The sequence below is a fragment of the Corvus brachyrhynchos genome, unplaced genomic scaffold, assembly GCF_000691975.1.
Source record: "Corvus brachyrhynchos isolate BGI_N302 unplaced genomic scaffold, ASM69197v1 scaffold6, whole genome shotgun sequence".
NCBI classification, from domain to species: Eukaryota; Metazoa; Chordata; class Aves; order Passeriformes; family Corvidae; genus Corvus; species Corvus brachyrhynchos.
In genome coordinates, this window is record NW_008238632.1 from 4384637 (window position 1) to 4404902 (window position 20266).

General features: G+C 40.2%; 1 protein-coding gene across 1 annotated transcript in view; it reads left to right on the forward strand.

Moving 5' to 3' along the window:
- Window positions 1–19544, forward strand: part of AIG1 (androgen induced 1) — a 124493-nt gene extending 104949 nt beyond the window's left edge. Inside the window, exons 4-6 of the mRNA XM_008635989.2 lie at window positions 6043–6158; window positions 15740–15903; window positions 18898–19544. Of these exons, the coding sequence (XP_008634211.1) occupies window positions 6043–6158; window positions 15740–15903; window positions 18898–18935 (318 nt within the window). The 3' untranslated portion in view covers window positions 18936–19544. The remainder of the gene's footprint in view (window positions 1–6042; window positions 6159–15739; window positions 15904–18897) is intronic.
- The last annotated feature ends 722 nt before the right edge of the window (window positions 19545–20266 follow it).

Consider the following 20266-nt stretch of genomic DNA (forward strand, 5'->3'; position numbering starts at 1 on the left):
TATCTACAGAAAAGAGGAAAAGAGGGGGTAACATTAAAGAGGAACTGTTAATTTTCTTTTCAAAGAACTCTACACTCTCATATTGATTGAAAATGGTTATCTTTGGCTCTTATGTGTTTTATGGCATTATAAGGTATTGGTCTTTGTTTAGATCATATAATACTTCTTCCTCCCTCCAACCTACCATAACAATTAGCAAGCCGTCTGTGGCTGCCTTGGAGTGCATCCTGTGCATCAGCATGTCTCATTTAATAGTCATAATTTCTCATTTGTAAGAGGAAAAGTGCTACCAGCGCTTTCAGTCTCATAAGGGCTCAGACTCACTCAAGGATTCCAATTTATTATGCACCCAGCTCTGATATCCTGCTGCTCTCTTTATGGATTAGGCTGCCTTGGTAGAAGGTATCATCCTTCAGATGACACATAAATACTCTCTTGCCAGCTGTTCCTTTCTCAGAAGTTTCTCAAGGAGTAAATCATAATGATGTCCCTATTTTACTAGTTCCTGATCTGGTTTTCCATGCTACTCTGCTAGGAGCATGCAGAAAAAGGAGTTTTATTGCTGCTGTTACTCTACAAATGGCACTGACTACAACTGTAGGGATTTTTAGGCCTATTAGTATTGGTTTCCAGGGTGAACACACTAGAAGTGGTTTTAAATTCAGAGGAATGGGCATAGGTCAGTTAGTTGGTGGTTTCTGTAAAACCTTTATCTGAAGGTGCTGCACAAACCCCTGAGAGGGAAGAAGGAGTGGCAGACAGACTTTTTCACTCATTCTGACCTGGAGCAGCTGTTTAGCAACATAATCTTGTTGTGAGTTCAAAAGAAAAAGGGGAAGGGTAACATCCTGCTGATGGAAACTATATTTTATAGGCAAATTTAAAAAGGCAGAAAGCAGAGGCAGCCAGCAAACAGCAGTTTGCACAGAAGGGTGCAAAGAAGGGGGACACTGCCAAATTTGTACCAGCCTAAGTCTCAGGCACAGTGGCAGTGTGCTACAGGGTGGTTTCCCCAGCAGATGCTGGAGCAGCTGCCCTTGCCAGGGCAGAGGCTTTGATGTGGACTCAGCTTTGGGTGGCAGATGTAGCCCTCCAGGTCCCTGGCTGCACAGGTTCTGTGGGTGAAAACCTATCTGCAGCCTCCTTGTTGCAGGGCACACCAGCAGTCCCAGGAGGCCCATGATGTCGGCCTCTGAGGTGCACAGTATGTCCATTGAACTAAAATGTCCTATACCTTGTAGTTTTTAGTCTGATCAAATTGAGTAACAAGTCACAGTCTGTTGATTGAAGTGAATTATAATCACATTTTTTGTGATGCTCAAACAGTTTAACCATTTGTACAAAACTTCTGCAAGATACCTGGGCATCTGAGATGCCTCCATAGACTGAACTCCTTGTCATAAAGGTAGTTCTAGACAGTCAGTGCAGATCAGGAGGATGACTTGGAAAGACATCACTACCCTGTTTGTGCTAAAGATACAATACATAAAGCAGTCAGTTTAGCATCTTTTGAAAAGTTTTAACATTCCATTTAAAACATAGTTAAGGGAGGGAGAAAAGGCCAAATAAGGTACTGTTGAAACCAGTGTTAAAAAAAGCAGCACTTACTGGTTGGAAGATAAAATATATAATCAGGCTTTCAAGAATGAGCACTTAATTGCCTAAAGACTATTACAGAACTCATTGTTAATGTACTTAATTTGCATAAAATCTTTTTTTCCAACAAACTGTTGCAGAACACATCTAAAATGGGGAAGCACAGTCGTCTATCAAAGGCTCAGCTCCCAAGCACTGCAGTTGTGGTGCATATTTGTAATGTGACTTTCTGGTCTCAAATGTCATTAGGCACATATATACCATGTGGGGGGAGGTACATATCTTAGTAATAGATTTTAAAGAGTTATTAATGAGCAAAGTTTCTCTCAGGAAGCTGTGACAGTGGCTCTAGAATTAATCCACCTGCAGATCCCAGGATGGCTTTTATTATAGCGGGTGCTAATTCAGCTTCACTCAGAGGTTGCTTCTGTGGAGTCAGTCTCCAGAGTGTCTTGTGGATCAGATTCTCCATATGATAACCTTCCTGCACATTTCATCCAGGCTCTGTGCATTGTGCTGGTTTCTCTGTTTTCATGCATCATTATTAGGAGCTGGAGATTTGGCAAGCCATGTTTCTTCACCACTTGTAGGCGATGGGTCCCTGGAAAGCAATGCTGTGTGGTAGACACAGAATGGGAGGAAGTTGTAGCTTTCTGCTGTGCTGAGACCAGCACTTCCTAGCAAAAAGATCTGTCAAAGTTGTCTTTCCAGCAGCAGCAGAGGCAGGCAGTGATGGGGTCTGAGCAGAGCAATGCTGTGGCTGGGTAATGGGGGCTTATGGTCAACTCTTCGGCTCACAAAGTGGTCTTGGCAGATGAATCCTTCAGAGAGGGGTAGAAAATAGATCTGAGGGCTGCTGTCTTGGCACTCCAGAATAAAACAGGATTTGCAGCTGGGAGGACACCTTGCAGGTAGCTCCACAGTCACGGCTGGAGAAGCTGACCAAGAACATTTTCTTGCAAGTAGATACAGTTACTGAGCCCTGAAAAAGTTCAGTCTAAGAGCTCCTGCTAATGATATAGGGTTTGTTATCTCCCCCACTGCTGCCTGGGCCGCACTGGGGGCTGGGGACTACCCTGAGCCTGCGGTCACCACAGGGAACAGGTGCAGCGAGAGCTGCCTTCCAGTGGGAGTGGTGCTCCCTGGCGTGGCCACAGCAGTGCTCAGCACAAGTCTCTTGTGTCAGCACAGTCATACAGGCAAAACTATCTCACAGGGTCACCTGGTCTCAGTTGGAGAAGAATAGGGTATCCAGGTAAAAATATAATTTTGCTTGTAACTACTGACTCCATAATAAAAGTGCCTTATCAATATAGCATTATTTAGTAGTGCTAGCATAGTTTACTACTATTATAATATTATCCTAGTCATTATACTCTGATTATGTATTTGTTCTTAAAAACTTTTAATGGTGCAAAATGGCAACTACTGGAAAGCTGTTAGAGCAGCTAATCATCCTTACCATTTAAACCTCCTTGTTATTTGAACTTCCTCATTCCTTAGTCTTCTCTGAAGTAAGCAAGCCCCTGGAGATACTTTGGCAAACAAGGTGAGAAATGTGGTTTTGTCCCGCTGCGTGCCAGCAAGTAAAAAGGATCAGTCCCAGAGGTACCAGTCAGGTATGTTTGATCAGCACAGCGTGATCTTTAGGCAGGTCAAGGAAATATCAATGCTATTTTCTCTGTAAGCCTCCGATTCCCATTGGCCTGTTTATTCAGAAATCAGGTGGCAAAAACATTAGAGGATATGAAATCTTAGGCCCCCTGCAGAATACCCAGCCCTGATGGATCCCACTGCAAGCACATTTGATCCCTGATCATCTTCACTATGCTTCAGTCTAGAGTTTTAATTGGCACTGTTGGATAGAAGATATCCCAGACTACAAAATTTCATGTTTTTTAAATCAAGGTTTTTGGAGGAGCTGAAATGTAGAGAAAGGAAATTTTATCTTGGTTGTGGTTTAGTAAAGGGTCTGAAGCAGCTTTTTAGAGTGGCACTTTCACAAAAACATTTTAAACCAAAGTTCATCTAAATTTGTAAAACTGCAGTGTTTGCATGTAGCATTGACATTCACTCTAACAGACTGAGATTAAAGATACACATCTCTGATTTCTTCCTTACACTTCTAATTCCACTGTACTTTTAAAAGGGTTTTGTACACAAAGTCTTCAGTGGCACAGCTCATTATCCGCTATTCCCCCACCCCTTACCTTTAGAAAAGAGCAGAAGTGAGAATTTAGGAAAATAATAACCTATTTTGTTATATAACCACAAGAATTGGGAGGAGGGAAAGGAGAAGAGTATTCTAGATTAAGGCTTGATTGCTGAAATTATTTTAACTACTTTTTAATTGGCAAGCTGTTGAGTTGTTATCATCAATGAGGAACTCGTCAACAAGCAGTATTGAAAGTGATAAACATTTACATGGAGAAACCAAGCTCACAAGCTCTGTAACAATCCTCTATAGAATGTAGAGCTAAAACTAAGTGACTGGATCACAAGAATACATTGTACAAGGAATATCAAGGGTGGAGTTTGGAATTAATAGCCGTTGTTGTCTTCTGGTTTTTTCTCTGAGTAAGTTACTGGGGCAGGGCAGAAGACATTTGCACAGTCTCCAGCTGCTCTGCTTTGGGGGCTCTTCAGAGTGAGGCACTGATCTCTCTCTGCCTGGAGACCTTTTCCATACAGACACAAGATAAGCAGGTGAATCTCCAGGGCTTGCTTTGCTCTCGGTCCCTGATCATGGATTCTGAAGGTCCTCTGCAGTTCACAGACCTCTCATCTAATGGTGGGCACTTTTATAGCAGACCACATGTAAAACATCTCTGCGTTCCCTTGATGCTGATTTATACCGTTTAAAGGGATGGGGGTGGAACAAGTTGTTAAAAGATGAAGAAATTGAAAGCTCCCCTAACAGCTGTATTATCCACCTGACATTCTCCAAATGCTAGTCATTAATTACTAATGCCTTGAAAATCAGAGCAGTTATCCAATTCAATTATGTTACATCTCTCAGCGAGAGCATTTCCATTATCTTACCATTTCCCATTCAAACCATTCTTCTTTGCAGTTTTTAAAGGCTTAGACCCCACTATGCTTCCTCTCAGTTGAACCTGTAATCCACGCAAGGATATTTCTACTCCGTGCCTTTCCTATCTGCATTCAGGTGAAAAGTCACTGTGGGTTTACATTTTGATTATTGCAAACTTAAAACCCGACTCTCCAGCTTTCCCCAAAACTACATGATGGCAAAATGTGGCCAGTGTACACCATAAATTTCCTTTCCAGTTGGTGATCAAGTACCTGGGGAAGGACTGATCCTGGATTAGGACTTAGGCTGCCCTTGCAATCCTTACACCTGCAGGTCTTCCTGTGGAGTGGGCAGGAGAGTTCACAGTTGGTCTTATCAAGCCCCAGAGCCAAGCTCTCAACTGAAGTAATTCCCTTTAGATGCCTGCAATAACTTGGCCCCATGGAGGCAAGGCAGGGTATGCTTCTGCAGTTGCCACTAATGCTGGTCCTAAGTGAGCTGTATACTAAGAAATTATGGGGTTTATTTCCTGGCACATTTGTTTTTTACTTATGTATATTTTCATGCCTGCCAGCACTCTGAAATGTAGACATTGAGTGTTGGGCGCAGGCTGGATGCAGTTTTTCATGCTGCTGACATTAATTGGATGAACAGGCCTTCTCAGAAGGGGCAGTGTAGGAAATGAGTATGGGAAAATGACAAAATAAGGAGTTTCACAGCTAAATAAAGACAAGTGGCTGAAAATGGTTTTTACAGCTTTGGCTTTCATATGATTCATTTGGGAATCTAAAACTATTTTGCACAACTAACAAATTAAGATTCACAACACCTTTCTGAATATAATTGCTTCTGTCTTGCAGATGGAGGAACAGAGGTATTGATGCTATCATTTGAAAATATGTCCCCTGTTTTCAAGTTCCCAGATTGAGATACATTTAAACCTAATTCTCAGATGCATTAAATACCTCCATTTGTATTCATTCATTTGGCATTGTTTGTACTTAGTCTCTGAAAACTAGATGCATTGCCTCCTAGCTATAATGGTCAAAATAACTGAAATGATGTGGCAGAGATCACAGAGCAACTTCAGGGCCAGACTGGGATTGGGACCTGTGTCCATTCATGACACATTCCCTTTTTACTCACTGAGTATCTGCCTTGGATTCCTGAACAAAAGGAAAAGCACGTTCTGGATACTCAGTTTTCCTCTGCTCTCTCAAACAGTTGGACATTATAGAGATGATACTGGTTGGGTTATTGATCAATTTTATAGTTATTTTACCTTGACTTTCTAACCATCAAGAATTGTCTTCGGGTTTCTGCGATTAAGTTTCTTATTGTACAATTGAAATGAAAATATAGAGAACCATTTATATCACCTGGTTTTTCCCCATTGTTTTGTTTTTTTCCAGCACACAACAGTTTTGCCCTTTGTATTAATCGAGATGAGAACAACACATCATCAGTATCCCAGCAGGAGCTGTGGACTGGCTGCAGTGTGCACCTTCGCTGTTGGCTATATTTTATGGTAAGGGCTGTACATGCTGTGTTTTCACATTGTATTGGGGGTTTTGTACTGCTAAATTTGGGCACATATTTCATTATGGATATAATCGCTAACAGATTCACGCTGCATGCCTCGTTTGGTCCAAGACCTGGGCTTTGTCTGGTTTCCCCAGATGCTTATATTTTTAGAAAGTATATGCCAAACCTCACACAACAGGAATTTGTTGAACAATCCCATGTAAGCAGTGGTCTTTCCAAGGGTACATTTTTCAACCTTTTTTCAAGCTAAATGTTTTTCTTGGACCTTAGTTTTATTGCCTAGGGTTTTTGTTCTATCAAATAAAATTGAGAATAGGCAAATGATTTCCGGCATCAGTATTTAAGCGGCAACAGAAAAGATAGAACACTGTCTTTTTTCTTTACTAGTTCATGAATTCTTTCTGTGAAATTGATTACAGAATAAGTCAGTAATCCAAACACTCTAAAGTTTGTTTTAAGAAATGCAAATGTTGGTGAGAAATGAAACTAAAACAGAAATAATCTTTCTTACACAACATTAAATTAAGTCTTTGGGCAGTTTCTAATCAAGTACCTGACTTGCATGACAGAGTTAATATACTTTGGTCACCCTAGTATTTATTTTTCACTAAACCTTTGTTTTATTTAAAGTTCTCCTTTGATACCATCTATCCTTTATCCTTTCTGCATTTCATGACCCCCTGTTTACTTTTCATATTCTTTCTTTTCACTTCACAACATCTTTCTCTCAGCTCAGAATGTATTTTCCAAAATTTCCACCAACCAAGTGAGATAAAACTAATGTGAGAAGAACATGGTCTCAAGACAGTACTATCACAATGCTTCAACTATGCAATTTTTCCCTTTAGTCCAGTGAAGGAGAAGTCATTATTCATACATATCCATGCACACTGAGTGATCATAAAATGCTATTAATCCAGCTGAAGTGGGATGCTGTGTCCCAGGACAACAGCCACATTCTGCCATTTGCTTTTATAAACATACTTAATATGGTTTTTTTTATTTTTTTTAATACTTTTATAAACATATTCTTAAAAAAGAATAGTATTTGTAATTGTAAGATAAAGGCAGCCTCATGAAAAAAGGCACATGATTGTTCCTTCAGGAAAAACGTAATTATGTTTTTAACCCACATATAGTAATGCTTAACTGTGATAGTTCTTGACCTTCCTCTGATGGTACCTGAAGACAGATTAGCAGAGTTACCTGTGACTTGACCTTCTCCAGCAACTCCTGTTTTCTCAAAATTATCTAAGTAGATACATGCAATAGTATTTAGTAAGAATTTTAAATTTAAACAATCCACTTTCACAAGTGAAATAAAACCATATGTGTCTTAAAATCTTTTAAGAATCTGCTACAGTATCAGTGTGATACTCATCTAGCTTGAACATGCCTACTACAGTGCATCTGTATCCTGCAGCTACAAGGTAAAAGAAAACTGTAGGACAAGTAAAGCAGGAGGAGAAGATTCTGCATTAAATTAATTACTAAGCAGATACCCAGGTACAGACTATGGTCATCTCCCTTTGCCTTTGCTTTGTTTTTTGGTTTTGCCTACACATATATTATTTCCAAAATGGATAGGGCTACTCTCAAGTGATTCACCTTCTTCCAGTTTGTGATCTCTCTATAAATGGGCTGAGACAATCTTAAAAGTTCATCCTGCTAAATTATGCACATACAACCCATTTCTCCTACTGTTATGGAAGGAGGCCTTTGCGAGTTAGTGGAGGCAGACACAAGCTACACTGTGCCATCCCTTGCAAGTTCTGCTTTCAGCCTGCAGGTTCTATTGAAGACTCTCTCCAAGATGTGCTTTAGGCTGCAAGCCAAATCTTGGTTCCATTATATCAATATGATATATCACACTCACAGGTTGGAAAAATCTACCAGAAAGTATGAAAAGTGAGAACTTTGTCATCCCTCTCATTCAGGGTGTGCCTTCTTCTCGCAGCTGAAATCCACTGTCTTCCTGCTGCCAAGTGACCACATTGCAGTAGAGAGGGCTTGGAATTCCTAAATTCAGATCTGTTGTCCTTGTTGGCAGAACCCTCAAGGTTAGCTTGGTGTATTAGACTTAGACTACACCTGCAAATGACCTAGTTTCATACAGCCTGGTGGAACTTCCTTACTTTGAACTTAGGGTTGACCATGGGTCCCAGGCTGGGTCTTAGTTCTTGTTTTATGTATTTTTAATTAGAATTTAGGAATCTGCCGCTTGAGAATTTGTCCTTTTACCTACTTCATTTTTCCCTCAGCAGAAGTATTTTCACTGCAACTCTCAGAATAAAGTGAAGACAGTTGCTAATCAGATGTTCTTCATGTTTTGTTCTTGAATTTTGAATTCTCTTCCCATCTCAGCTGAAACTTCCTTACCATGCTACATGTTTTATGTATTGTGTTGCATTTTTAACTGGAAAGGAACATAGAGGAGGGTGTTGTTCAGGTTTGATTCTGTGAATGCATTTTTTTCAACTCCAAGTAGAGGAAAGCTTGTTTCATTTCATATGTGACTGAATCTGTCATGTATGAAAGAGATGGTGGAATAGCAAGTGCTTTTTTATGTATAATTGGTAAATTAGCAAACTGGCAAACAATTCTGAATAGCATCACTGAAATTGTGAGAACATAGCTAAATAACCTGATATCTCCTGAGCATGATTCAGAGACTTGTTTTCTGAGAAACGTCCTTTCTTGAAGAGTAAAAGCTTTTTCTTTTTTTCTGTTTTTTGCATGCTCTCCCTTCAGTCAGAGAGTTTTTGAGTAGGCACACTTAGCTCATGCACTCTATGTGAGAGGGAGCTCTCCCATGCTCTTAAGGAACTGTGCCCAGGCAGAGCATTCACAGACTTGCATTGCCTGTTGCAGACCATACATGGACTTTCAGGACCGAGGCCATGGGATAAGATGGGAAAAGCCTATTGGCTTTATTTAGCATGGCTTGAAAAGGTCACAGTTTTTATTGAATTGTTAAATCTAGACAGTGAAAAGAAAACTGAAGCGTTTGCCAGTACTACCAGAAAATTCTGCCAATGAGTGTATGGAGTTGGTTGTCAAGGAACAGAAAAGAGCCAGAAATGTGTTGCTCCTTGTAACAAGAATGACCTCATGGTAACTAATATCAGAGCTTAATATGTCCCTAAAATAAACTGAGACAAATACGTTTATTTTAAATGGTTTTACTTTTCCCTCTACTTTTGAGCATTTCAGGATGCCAAAAAAACAGACCCTAGGAATCTGACTCCACTGCCATAGTCGTGCTGGGCTGCATGTCTGGGAGCAAAAGACTTGATCTGCTCTCTTGTTGCTATCTCAAATCCACCAGGAGCTGCCTCCACATGTGCCAAGCTTGGACTTGATTAATTCTTTCATTCTTTTGTAAATCTATTTAAAGAGCTTTTAAACTTTCATTCGAAGATAAAGTTTTTCTTGAAGTGACTTTAGGAGAGTTCCGTAGATTTGCTGAGGGAGAGCATTTAGATGGGGTAATTTGCGGAATTCTTCTTGAACAAATTTAAGAAAGGAATGTACACTGAGGATGTGGAATGAATTTGAGATTGATTCTATCGGGCTTGCTGCAGGATTTCCACTAGCGATTTTCCATAGAAGGAGAGGAAGATCAGAAAGAGCAGATGTTGGCACAGACTGCTAGGACAAACCTTGACATCCAGAAGAGAGGGGTGGTGAGCTAGAGTGTGAAGCTTGGTGAGAATTGACAGTCGGATTGATAAAGAAGTGCAGGGTTGAGAAACGAGAAGGATTTTTGAGGTTGCTGGTGCTGATGGAGCAGGAGAGACACAACATGGCTTTGCTAGGCTCTGCTGAGGGTTTGTATGGGGGGGGGGGTCATGCGTGCTTTTGGAAGTGAGCACTGGGGGTAAAAGTTTAATGAAGATCAGAGGAATCGGTAGTTAGAGAAAACACCAAAAATGTAAAATGTCCTGGGAGCAAGTAAAAGAAATTATCTAAAATTATGGGTTAAAAGAGAAGTGAGTGAGTAAGGAAACGTGCAGCTCACAAGTCAGCACCTTCAAAGCTGAAATCATGCAAGTAAGTGGGGAATGCTGGGAGAGGGAGAGAGAGACGGACTTTGAAATCAGAGTGGAAGGCTGATGTAGAAGTGGATGATAGATAAGACAATGCAGAGGAGGAGGAAAGAGTTGGAGCTGGAGCTGCCCAGAACAGGAAAGAGTAGGAAGAAACAGAAGCAGCAGAAATAGGCCAGGGGAAGATTAGTGTCCCCTGTACCTGACCCAGAAGGAAGGTGGGAGGGCAGAAGTGCTTTCAGCAAGAGAAGGCTGTATGGGTCCCCAGCCTGTTAGGTCTGACATAGCCATTATGGACTGTTACTTTCTGGCTCCCCTCCACCTCCACATATTCAAATGTTTCAGTCAAAGCAACAGTACAATCACAGATGACATGCATGGGTAATATGTTCTCACTTCCTTGTGCAGCTCCTTAAAATATAGCTCAAGAAGGCATAGCAACCATTACTATATTTAAAATGAAAAATTATTTATCAAAATAAATTACTTCCAGAGATGACAACGCTTTGCAGTGAATCTGCTAAGTTTCTGTCATTCTAGCTACCTGTACATAAACACAAAATTTCTGCTTTGTTCATCCCAGAGGATGCCAGGACCATGTCATGCTGAATATGTTTTGGATGTGACATTACTTGCAGCTGCAGTTTCCCAGGACTTCTGGCTGCCTAAGCCACTCCACACCAGTAGCACAGTCCTGTGACCCATATATTGTTCTCCACTCAGATGAATGGAGAAGAATTCAGCATTAAGAAAATGGAGCAAGAGGGGATTATTGTTGTTATTTCCTAAATGATGACTGTTTATTGAACTTACATTTTAGTCTTTAAAATTTCTAAACTATGTACATTCCTGGTGTAGGTGTATTAGGTCTGGATGGCTGTTGATATAAGAAGCCCAGCATCTTAATACAGCTGAGATCTTAAGAATTCTGATTAGATGCAGAACAAACTCTCCTATGTCTTTTGAGGGAGTTATGAAAATGTGCCTCACATCAATCAGTATTAGAAACCAAAAGCAGAACAAATTCAGTGGGTCGTTGTGCTCCTGTCCCTGAAAGCGTAAGATTGGTGCTACACTACAACCACAAATTATTTATTTGTTTGTTTGTTTTGAAAGTCTCAGCTGCTGTAAGCCCATCACTTCCTTTGGAAGACATTAACACATTTTAGTAGCTCTGGGTAAAGTTCTCACTTTTTGTGGAAAAGGAAAAGAGTGATGCTGGAAAAGATCATGAAATAAAGGCGTAGAAAATGCCCATGTTCTATTGTTTGCTAAAGAGTTGCCACTGGGAACTGGTCTACAATTTGTCTGGAACCAAGGATTCAGCCTTCCTTTGTGCCAGTCACTGGAAATATGAAGAGCACTGAAGATCTGGGAGAGGATTTGCTGTTGCAAGAAGTAACCAGAAATGAGCTGCCATAGTAGATGAGAGTTGTCATGTACCCAGGCTCCAGGTATTAGCTAATGTCAGATGCTTTAGGAGAGCTTAGCAGGCCATTATGAAACAACCAGCCTTCAAGGGGAGTTTTCTTCCAAAACTTATGTCAAAACATGGGTGCTTGTATCCTTTAGTCTTGATGGTTTATATACCTTGTACTCTTTAAACTTAGGCATAATTGTGCGTATTCTTACTGCTTGTACGATCTCCTGACTTCAGAAACTCGCTAGAGTTGCATGATAGGGCCTAGAGAAGAGGAGTGGTCTAAGTAGACTTCCAGACTTTCATACTTCAAAACTTTTTTGAACGTCTTTATTTCAGTGATGTATCACTGAAAGATAGGGTAGAGCATTCCAGAGTTTAACTAGGTATCATTCAGAAAGATGTTTCCATTATCAGATTTGAATTTCTTGTCTCTGAGTTCTGTTGAGGTGATTCTTCTGTTACGAGGAAGAGAATTGGGACCTCTTCACCCGTTTTATGTCGTGCATTATTATTGTGTCCTTTCATTTGCTGCTCTTGAGAAGTTACATAGCCCCTCATCTAATAGCCTCTGTTTCCAGAACTCTTCGTACTGGTTGTTGATGGCTGCAGATTATGATTAAGGACTCAAGCTGAGCAGGAAATAGGTGGATACTCTCTCTGAGAGTCTAGACCACAAAATGCTGCCAAGCTGTGACAGCTGGGAACAGCCACCATGAAGGAGACACCATCTTTTGCAACATGTCCCATTAAAAAATTCATGGTGTGTCATGGTTATTATCTGCCATTATAACCCACTTGCTGAGCTCGATTCTACCAGGACTAAGGTCTTTCACATGCTGTTGTTACAGCTGTATTATTTAAACTGACAGAGTACACATAAACCACAAGGTTCCAACAGTTTTTTGTACTTAGTTTTCCTCATTAACAAATGATCTATATCCAAAGAATAAATAGATGTGTATGTTCCCTGCATAGTTTTCGTTTTCTCCCAATTAGTTTGATAGGAGAGATATGCAACATCTACTCTATAGTAGAAGTGAAAACCAGATAAAAAGTCACATTTTTTGACAGATTTGTTAAAAACAAGCAATACTGTGCATTTTCAAATAGCTTTTTCTGATTTCTGCACCAACTGGTTGAAAATTTCTAAAAACAAACACTTTTTTTAACAGACTTTTTAATTTGAATACAACGTGTGAATATTTCCATTCCTTCTCTTTTTACTGTTCCTAACAAATGGCTAGATGAACTCAATGACCTGTAACACATTCATCTTTGAAAATACAGTTATGTCTACATACAGCTGCTACTGTTCCAAATCACAGGGAGGTTAGGGTTAATTTTATCTTCTCAGAAGTAGCCAGTCCAGTTTTAGTTTGAACTTTTTCTCGTCAGTTTATTTCTATCTAAACAACACATTTTTTACACCTGTTCAATAACAAAGTCTTCAATTTGATCTAGATTTGCACTCGTAAGTAAATCTTAATGCATGCTTTCCTGTGCTTAACTAATAATGAGGTTGGATAGGAGTAATGGTTACTAGAATTGCAACATTGAAGGCATTCATTAACATTGGCAATCAGCACTCTTGTGTGGAAGCTTTATGCGAATGGTTGATCAGCCCTTTATAGTGGAGCCTCGAGATCGCCTGTACTCCAGCAGGAACAAACCCACTAAGAAAGGCCACCAGCTGGGGTTTCCATGGCAGCAGTCGTCCCTTTGCTGCTCCTGTTTGTAGTCCAGACAATGCCGGAGCAGTCAGTGTGTCACTGCTCAGTGGAGAGAAGGCTAATATTACTCCACCCCAGCATAGCCAGCGGCATGGTGCAGCTCATTTTTAGAAGGCTCAGGTGGGTTTGTCACTTGTCTCCAGAGCAGTGCTCGGTCCCTCTTGTGCTCAAAGCAGTTCTGACTGTGTGACCACCCCGGGGACAGGCAAACAACAGCTACACTGAGGGCACAAGCAGCATCACCATGCAGGGAGTGGGCTCCTGTGCTGGGCAGCAGGGAGCAGAGTGCATGAGCTGTCTGCAAAGACTGAACTAACTAGAGATTGCTGACATTCAGGAGCTCAGCAGTGACTCATTGGTTGGGATTAGAAAATACTTCCTCTTTCTAGCATAAATGCATTCTAGTAAAAGCCACTTCTACTTGGTTCATGAAGTTGGCTACATAGGTGCTGTTTAGAAGGTCCCTTGAAAAGTCCCTCTGTACTTCATAGTCCTGGGCAGTTTCATCACACCAGAGAAAGTAAGTGGAAAAGAGACTGGCTCTTTATCAGTCTTTTTCCTTGGAGCTTGTTTTTCACAGAATGATCATTAGGAAAAACAAGCAAATGAAAACTGAAAAAAGCAAATGAAACTGAAAATTGTTAGGTGATAATAGACATTCCCCACTATCCCAACCTGGTAGTAGGGGGCATCCCAGTACCTTCTACCCAACTGTCTCATCTTTATCAAAAGGAACATGGTGTCCCCTGTTACCATGGGTTACACAGGAGCCCTTCATTTTTTCATAGATAATTTTATCTTGTCAGGTTAATTCTATCACAGAAGAATACTGGGGGAAATAACTGTAAAGTACAGAGATAATTTCCCATATGTGAAGTGATTTGGAGAAAGGGGGTTTAACTGCATTTAGATCATGCAGATTAATTTACTGACACATGTAGTTTCCCAAGTGAAGTGTCCAAATGTTAAGGGTTTGGCTGTAATAAAAGCTTTTCCAAGGAGGAGGGAAGCTATGTACATTTCCAGGGTGATTGTTAAATAGGGATTCTGTACTCCCTGTGTGACAGAATTTTATGGTAACAATTTTGTGTGGACTCTCTGTCTCTGCCCTTTAGGAGCCTTTGACTGTTGATCTAGTGATCAAAAATCTTCCTTAACCAAACAGAAACATCAGCAAGTCAAGCAAACCATGGAAATCCTCATCTATAACAGTCTGTGCAGCTGCTCTAGCTGTGCTTCACTGTGAGCTTTTCTCTCAAATTTCCAGGTCAGAAAGGAAGATATTTACATTCTTGAAGAGAGCCCAGCAGAGCCCCAGCCTGCCTTCACTGAGCACTTTACCCAGTTAGCCTCTGAGATGTTTGCTCAGTTGTTTGCCAGTATTTGCTTTTCTTAACTTCCACCTACTGGAATGTATGGACTCTCTCTGCTCCCTCTGACTTCACCACTCACCGCATCAGATCTCAACACAAAAGTGATCCCATCAGAGAGTACAGGTGTCCACTTCAACCATGCACAGCAAAACCACACACCTGGAGTGCTTCTTCAGGCTGCACTGCAGTGAAGCTGGTAGCCTGTCCCTTGAGTTAGTGTACCAACAATGTCCTCTGCAGCTGAATGCTAAAAATCTCTGTGTCATCAGCGAACTGCCATCAATCCTTTTCCTTTACTGCATATTGGTTGTGGAGCTGGGCACTACTTTTGAGGTTTTTGTTTGGGCTTTTTAAAAAAATATTTATCCTACCTAGAGTAAAATTACTAGATTCCAAATTATAGCAGGTAACTGAAAGAAAAGGAGGAGCAATCTAAAACACGGTTGCTGAAGAAATTATTCTCTCAAAGAGGATCTAAACCATATGCTTCTGGCAAACCCAAAAACTGATTACCATGTGTAGCGAGGAAAAGCAAAAGAAACACGCAAATGTGTATGAAGTGAAAGTAGGATACTGCAGAAATCAGAGAGAGTTGGTAGGAAAGCCTGTAGAACTCTGAATGCTCTTAGGATAGAGAACCTGCTTGGAACAGAGGCTGCTGCAGTTTCCAGCTTTGGCACGAAAACGGGGGTTTCCTCAGAAGTATAAATGCAGCAAGGAAATACCTGCCTACATCAGAAATGAAAATTGTCCAACTGCTCATAATAAATTGAAAGCAAAGCAGTAAGAATGTGGGAAATCAGTCATAGTTTCATCATTTGTGATGTCTGTTTGGGATGGATGTCATCCAGATGCTCCAGTTCAGCTGCAACTTGCAGGCCTTTCAAATAATTGCTTTTTGGGTTATGGTAGGTAAGCCTACAGGCCAAAGCTACTTTTGTAAAACAGGGCTATAAGAGTCAGTGCTTGTTATTTTTGTTTTGTTTCAGGGTGTGCTGGATTCACCATGTTACAGGAGTGTGGGTGTACCCACTTCTTGAGCACCTCAGCCCAGGTGTCAAGATAATCTTTTTTGCAGCTGTTACCGTAATAATTAATGTATTCTACTTGGTGGGAGAAGTCCTGAACAACTATATCTGGGATACGCAAAAATGTGAGTATTGTTTTAGGAATTTATCTTATGAAATACACCATCAGGACTTGAGTATGTTTCTCTGAAACTGTAGAATGTTTTAAGCTGACTAAAACAAAGGAGAATGACAGAAGTTCCACTGAAACGTCTTGCTTGCCTGCCCTTAAAAACAGACGGATGAACAGAATGGCTGCTGGAGAGCCCGATGAGCTATGAATATGTATTCTCTTTTATAACTTACAGTACTAATTTAAGAGCTCTTGGCAATTACCTGAGATGTTTACAACCCACTTATTAGCTGATGAACCCATTAAATGCAGCTAGAATAAAGTATCGTTCCATGCAAACACCATTAACGGTAAGCTTAGACTTAAAAATATACTCTTTTAGTATTTTCAGGTATAAGGTATTTTCTCTGTATAAATTTACTCAGGGAAAATGAACATGTTCTTGTCAGTGAAATAACAGGAATGAAAGATCACTTTAGTGCAGACTCTACCTCATCTATCCTGCTTAGGCCACCCATTGCTGAGGAGAGCAAAAAGGAAAATAAGACAAACGCAAGATTAAAAGTAGATTCCTTTTGTCTATGAAAGATGTTTTTCATTTATCAAATTTAATGAAATAAGCAAACAACATTCATAGTAGCTGCTGTGGCAAATCACAACTGGAGGGAAATAAACTCACATGGTAGTTTATTGCACACACAACTCTCTTTAAACAAGTCCTTCAGTACCAGGGAGAATCTAATGCTAAAAGCTCAAAGCAGTTTTACCTGCTGTTTGCTCATATTAGCATACAGGGGTAATGCCTTTTTGTTTTTGCTCTAGGACCATCAATCACTGGTCACAGTGTTCAAGACTGGTACTCAGTCATCATTTTCATGTCAAATTCACATTTATTTAACTTCTTTAAGTTAATTCGGGAAAGATGTTTCTAAAAAAGGCAGCTGCAAGGAATAATTTCACTTGACCTAAGTTCTGTATGAAGAATAATACTGTGGTAAAGAATCACATATTCTTAGCAAGTCCATGAATAAGTAGATGGTGGAAAATCTCCTGCACTATTCCAAAGTATGCATAACAAAATCCCTGTTCCTTGCGGCCCGAAGCCCTAGAGGAGCTAACTCAATTGGGTCATTCTTCCAACATCTTTCAAGGTTTACCCTGGCATTATTGTCCTCTCCATCGTTTCCTTCACGTAGATAAGGAGTATTGATCCCAAGTCCTTTGTGGCTCAAGCACTTGCAAAACACAAAATGCCGTGAGTCACCTGCTGGTTTGCTGAGCTTGAAACACTTTGCATAAACTTAACACAAAGCACGTGGCAGGAACACCACAAACAGCAGAGATGTAAAATGATGCCAGTCTGTCACCTTGCAAGACCTGGGAAAATATTATTTGAAAACTGTACACTTAAAAGGGGCTTTTGAGCAGTAAGAGTGAGAATCAAAACAGTCTGCCATGAGATTTCTGGGGTGAGAAGGGGTTGGTTTGGGTTTGGAGTTTTTTTATTTGCCTCTGGAGATGCATTAAATAGAATCTCACTACTGACAAAATGATTTGCAGTTAGTTTTTCCAAGTTAAACCACAAACATGGTAGGGAAGGAAAAATTTGCCCTTTGTACAAGCCAGTGTCTGTCCACAATTTTGAGGATATCTGCATTCCTGCCAAACTATTTGATGCCTCTGCAGCAGAGTGCTTCAGAAGAAAGGAAAGAGGTGCTTTCAAAAAGGCAAATTAAACAGCTTTTAAAATTATTGGAAAACCTCCTTCCAGGAGAAAGCAGAAGACTTAAGATTGGCTCTGGAGCAGCCTTGTAAACTCTGTAATCTTTTGGTCCCGGCCTCTTGTTTTGGTTGCTAAACCTTCAGCTGTGGCTCTCCCATTGCGCTGGCTTGCCAGCAACACCCAGGGCCATTGTACTTGGGCTGCTGGCAATGTGCAGACCCATTTGTCTCCGTGTTGTTTCTTTCAGCAAGGCAGATCTGCAGTTGTGCTTTCTAACTGCAGATGGGTCTTATTGTTTCCCATATTGGAATTCATTAACTATGTTTTTAAAGTGATTTCCAGTGTACATTCTGCCTATGCGTACATTGCACTAGCAGGTGATCTTACTTGTGACTGGATTTTCCTCTCAGCATTCTCAAGCGTTGCTTATTTTTTGCCTTTGGTTATCATAAGTCTTTCTTTTCCAGCATGCAGCAGGCCTGAAAACCTCCAAAGGAAATATTTGTATTTGAGATGTCTGGCAGAGAGGGCTTAGTCAGAAGAACAATACTTTTGTCAGATACCAGTAGTAATTCATTGTCCAGGAACAGGCATATGAAATAGCTGAATGTTTCCACTGCCAGAAAAAACACAGTCTGCTGCCCAGCCCAGGCTTTTCTCATCATAGAAAAGAGACGAGTCCTGCAGCTAGAATAAGTTCTTTAAGGAGCCCTACACTCGACTCAGCTCTCCTGATATTACTGAAAGAAATGGCCATTACAAGAAGAGAGAGGCACCCTCTCAGCAGTAGTTTCTTCATTCTTGTACTTTCGAAAAAGGGAGATGTACCTGCAAACACTTAAAAATCCAATGTTGAAATGGAGAGGGGCTTCAAATTATTCAATTCTGAAACGCAATTATTAAAATTTTCTTTCAAACAAAGTTGGCTGCTTAGATTCAGCTATGGAAACATCTCTTTTCGTTTGCTAGTAGGTAAGCAGAGCAGGTGAGGGAACTAAGTGTTCCCAGACCCCTGCAGCCGTCAAAGGCTGGGCGTGCGGCAGGGGGTCAGGCTGGTCTGAAAATGGGAGTGAGGGAGGGAGGCTTGTGCAGTTCCTTACTGGACAAGCACTGCCATCAGGTGTGCAGATGCTGTTTTCCTTCACAGCAGGTGAGGTAACACATGTGAGCAAGTGCAGGAGCAACAACATCAATAAAGGGAAAGGAAAGATTGATGCATTAGAGGAAACCCTTCATTTGTATTCAGTGAGAGATTTTTAAAAGCTGCTCTCTATATGTTTTCAGGTATTGAAGAAGGAAAAGAAAAGCCGAAATTGGAGTGAACAATAAGAGGCAACACAGAGGATTGTTTATGGCTCCATGGAAGATTTCTCATCCCCAACAGAGGTTGGCATGGAGAAGAATCTTTTGGAAAGGAGGAAGTTTAATGGGCCCACTTCTCAGTGCAAGGATATTTTTGGATTTTATATGGGGGGAAAATGATTTTAGCTAAGAATAATGTTAATGTTTCAATCTTCATTCCTATTTCTCCATGCTTGCATGTGACATACACATATGAGATGTATATTTATCTCCAAGGCATTCTCAACGTGCATTTCTTGAATCAAATAAGTCATTAAAACATTAAGTCATTAGATCTTTTTACTTCTGCCAAGAAGAACAATGAGTTCATTCTCTGTATTGTTTGAGAAAAGCTTAACGAGATAGGTTTAATACAGGGAGACAAAGCAATCCTATATATTTCAAAGTACAGCATAGAAGTTAATTGCATGAATGTATCTAAAGAAGAGTTCAGTCTGACTGAAATATTAATGTAACACTATGTAACAGCTGCCTTAAATTCGTTATGTTAATGATTTTACCAGTTCAGTGAAATCTTACTTGCAGTGTTCAGATCTTAAGGCCTAAATAAAGAGGAAATTATCCTTGCATTTCTGTTTCTTCATGCTGATTCTTGAAATTTTGGATGGAGTGATGGCATTTGAATGATATATTTTCAAGTTTTCCAGTGTCAACTGTAGATTATATAATTTCTACATGAGGATTTTTCTTCTTATTTTCATAGTAAAATAACAGATCCTGCATTTTCAAGGTACAAGTTCCCAATAGGTGGGCTGAGCTGTTCGTGTTGTACAGGAGAGAGCATTTAAGTCTACTTCAGGAAGGCACATAAGCGAATGTTTAAAGTTAAACATATGCCTGTTTGTATTAGGAATTCAATTGCAAAATACTGGCGATTGTTTAAGTTTGGCATGATTCTGTTTAATTATTAGACAATCAAGAAGTAACTCTAGTAGGCAGAAAGAATTGCCTAGAACTAAAATAAAGTGAACAGAATAATTTCTGGCAAGAAAATATTTATTAAAAAGTAGCTTTATGATCCAAATACTGATATTCATATCACTTATTTGTTCATTAGTGTATTTAGTAATTTATTTTAACACATGCAGAGCACTTTGAGTATGTGTAGTGTTAATGTGTTGGTTTTAGTAACAGGATTTCTGCAGAGTTTTAATATGATTTAACAATGTTTCTGCTCTGGAACAACTCTGGGGAAAACTGATCTCTTGCAACTCATTGCATGCCTCCACAGTACTTTCAAAATGTATTTATGTACACACTATCATAGGAAACAGCACAAGTTCAACAATGT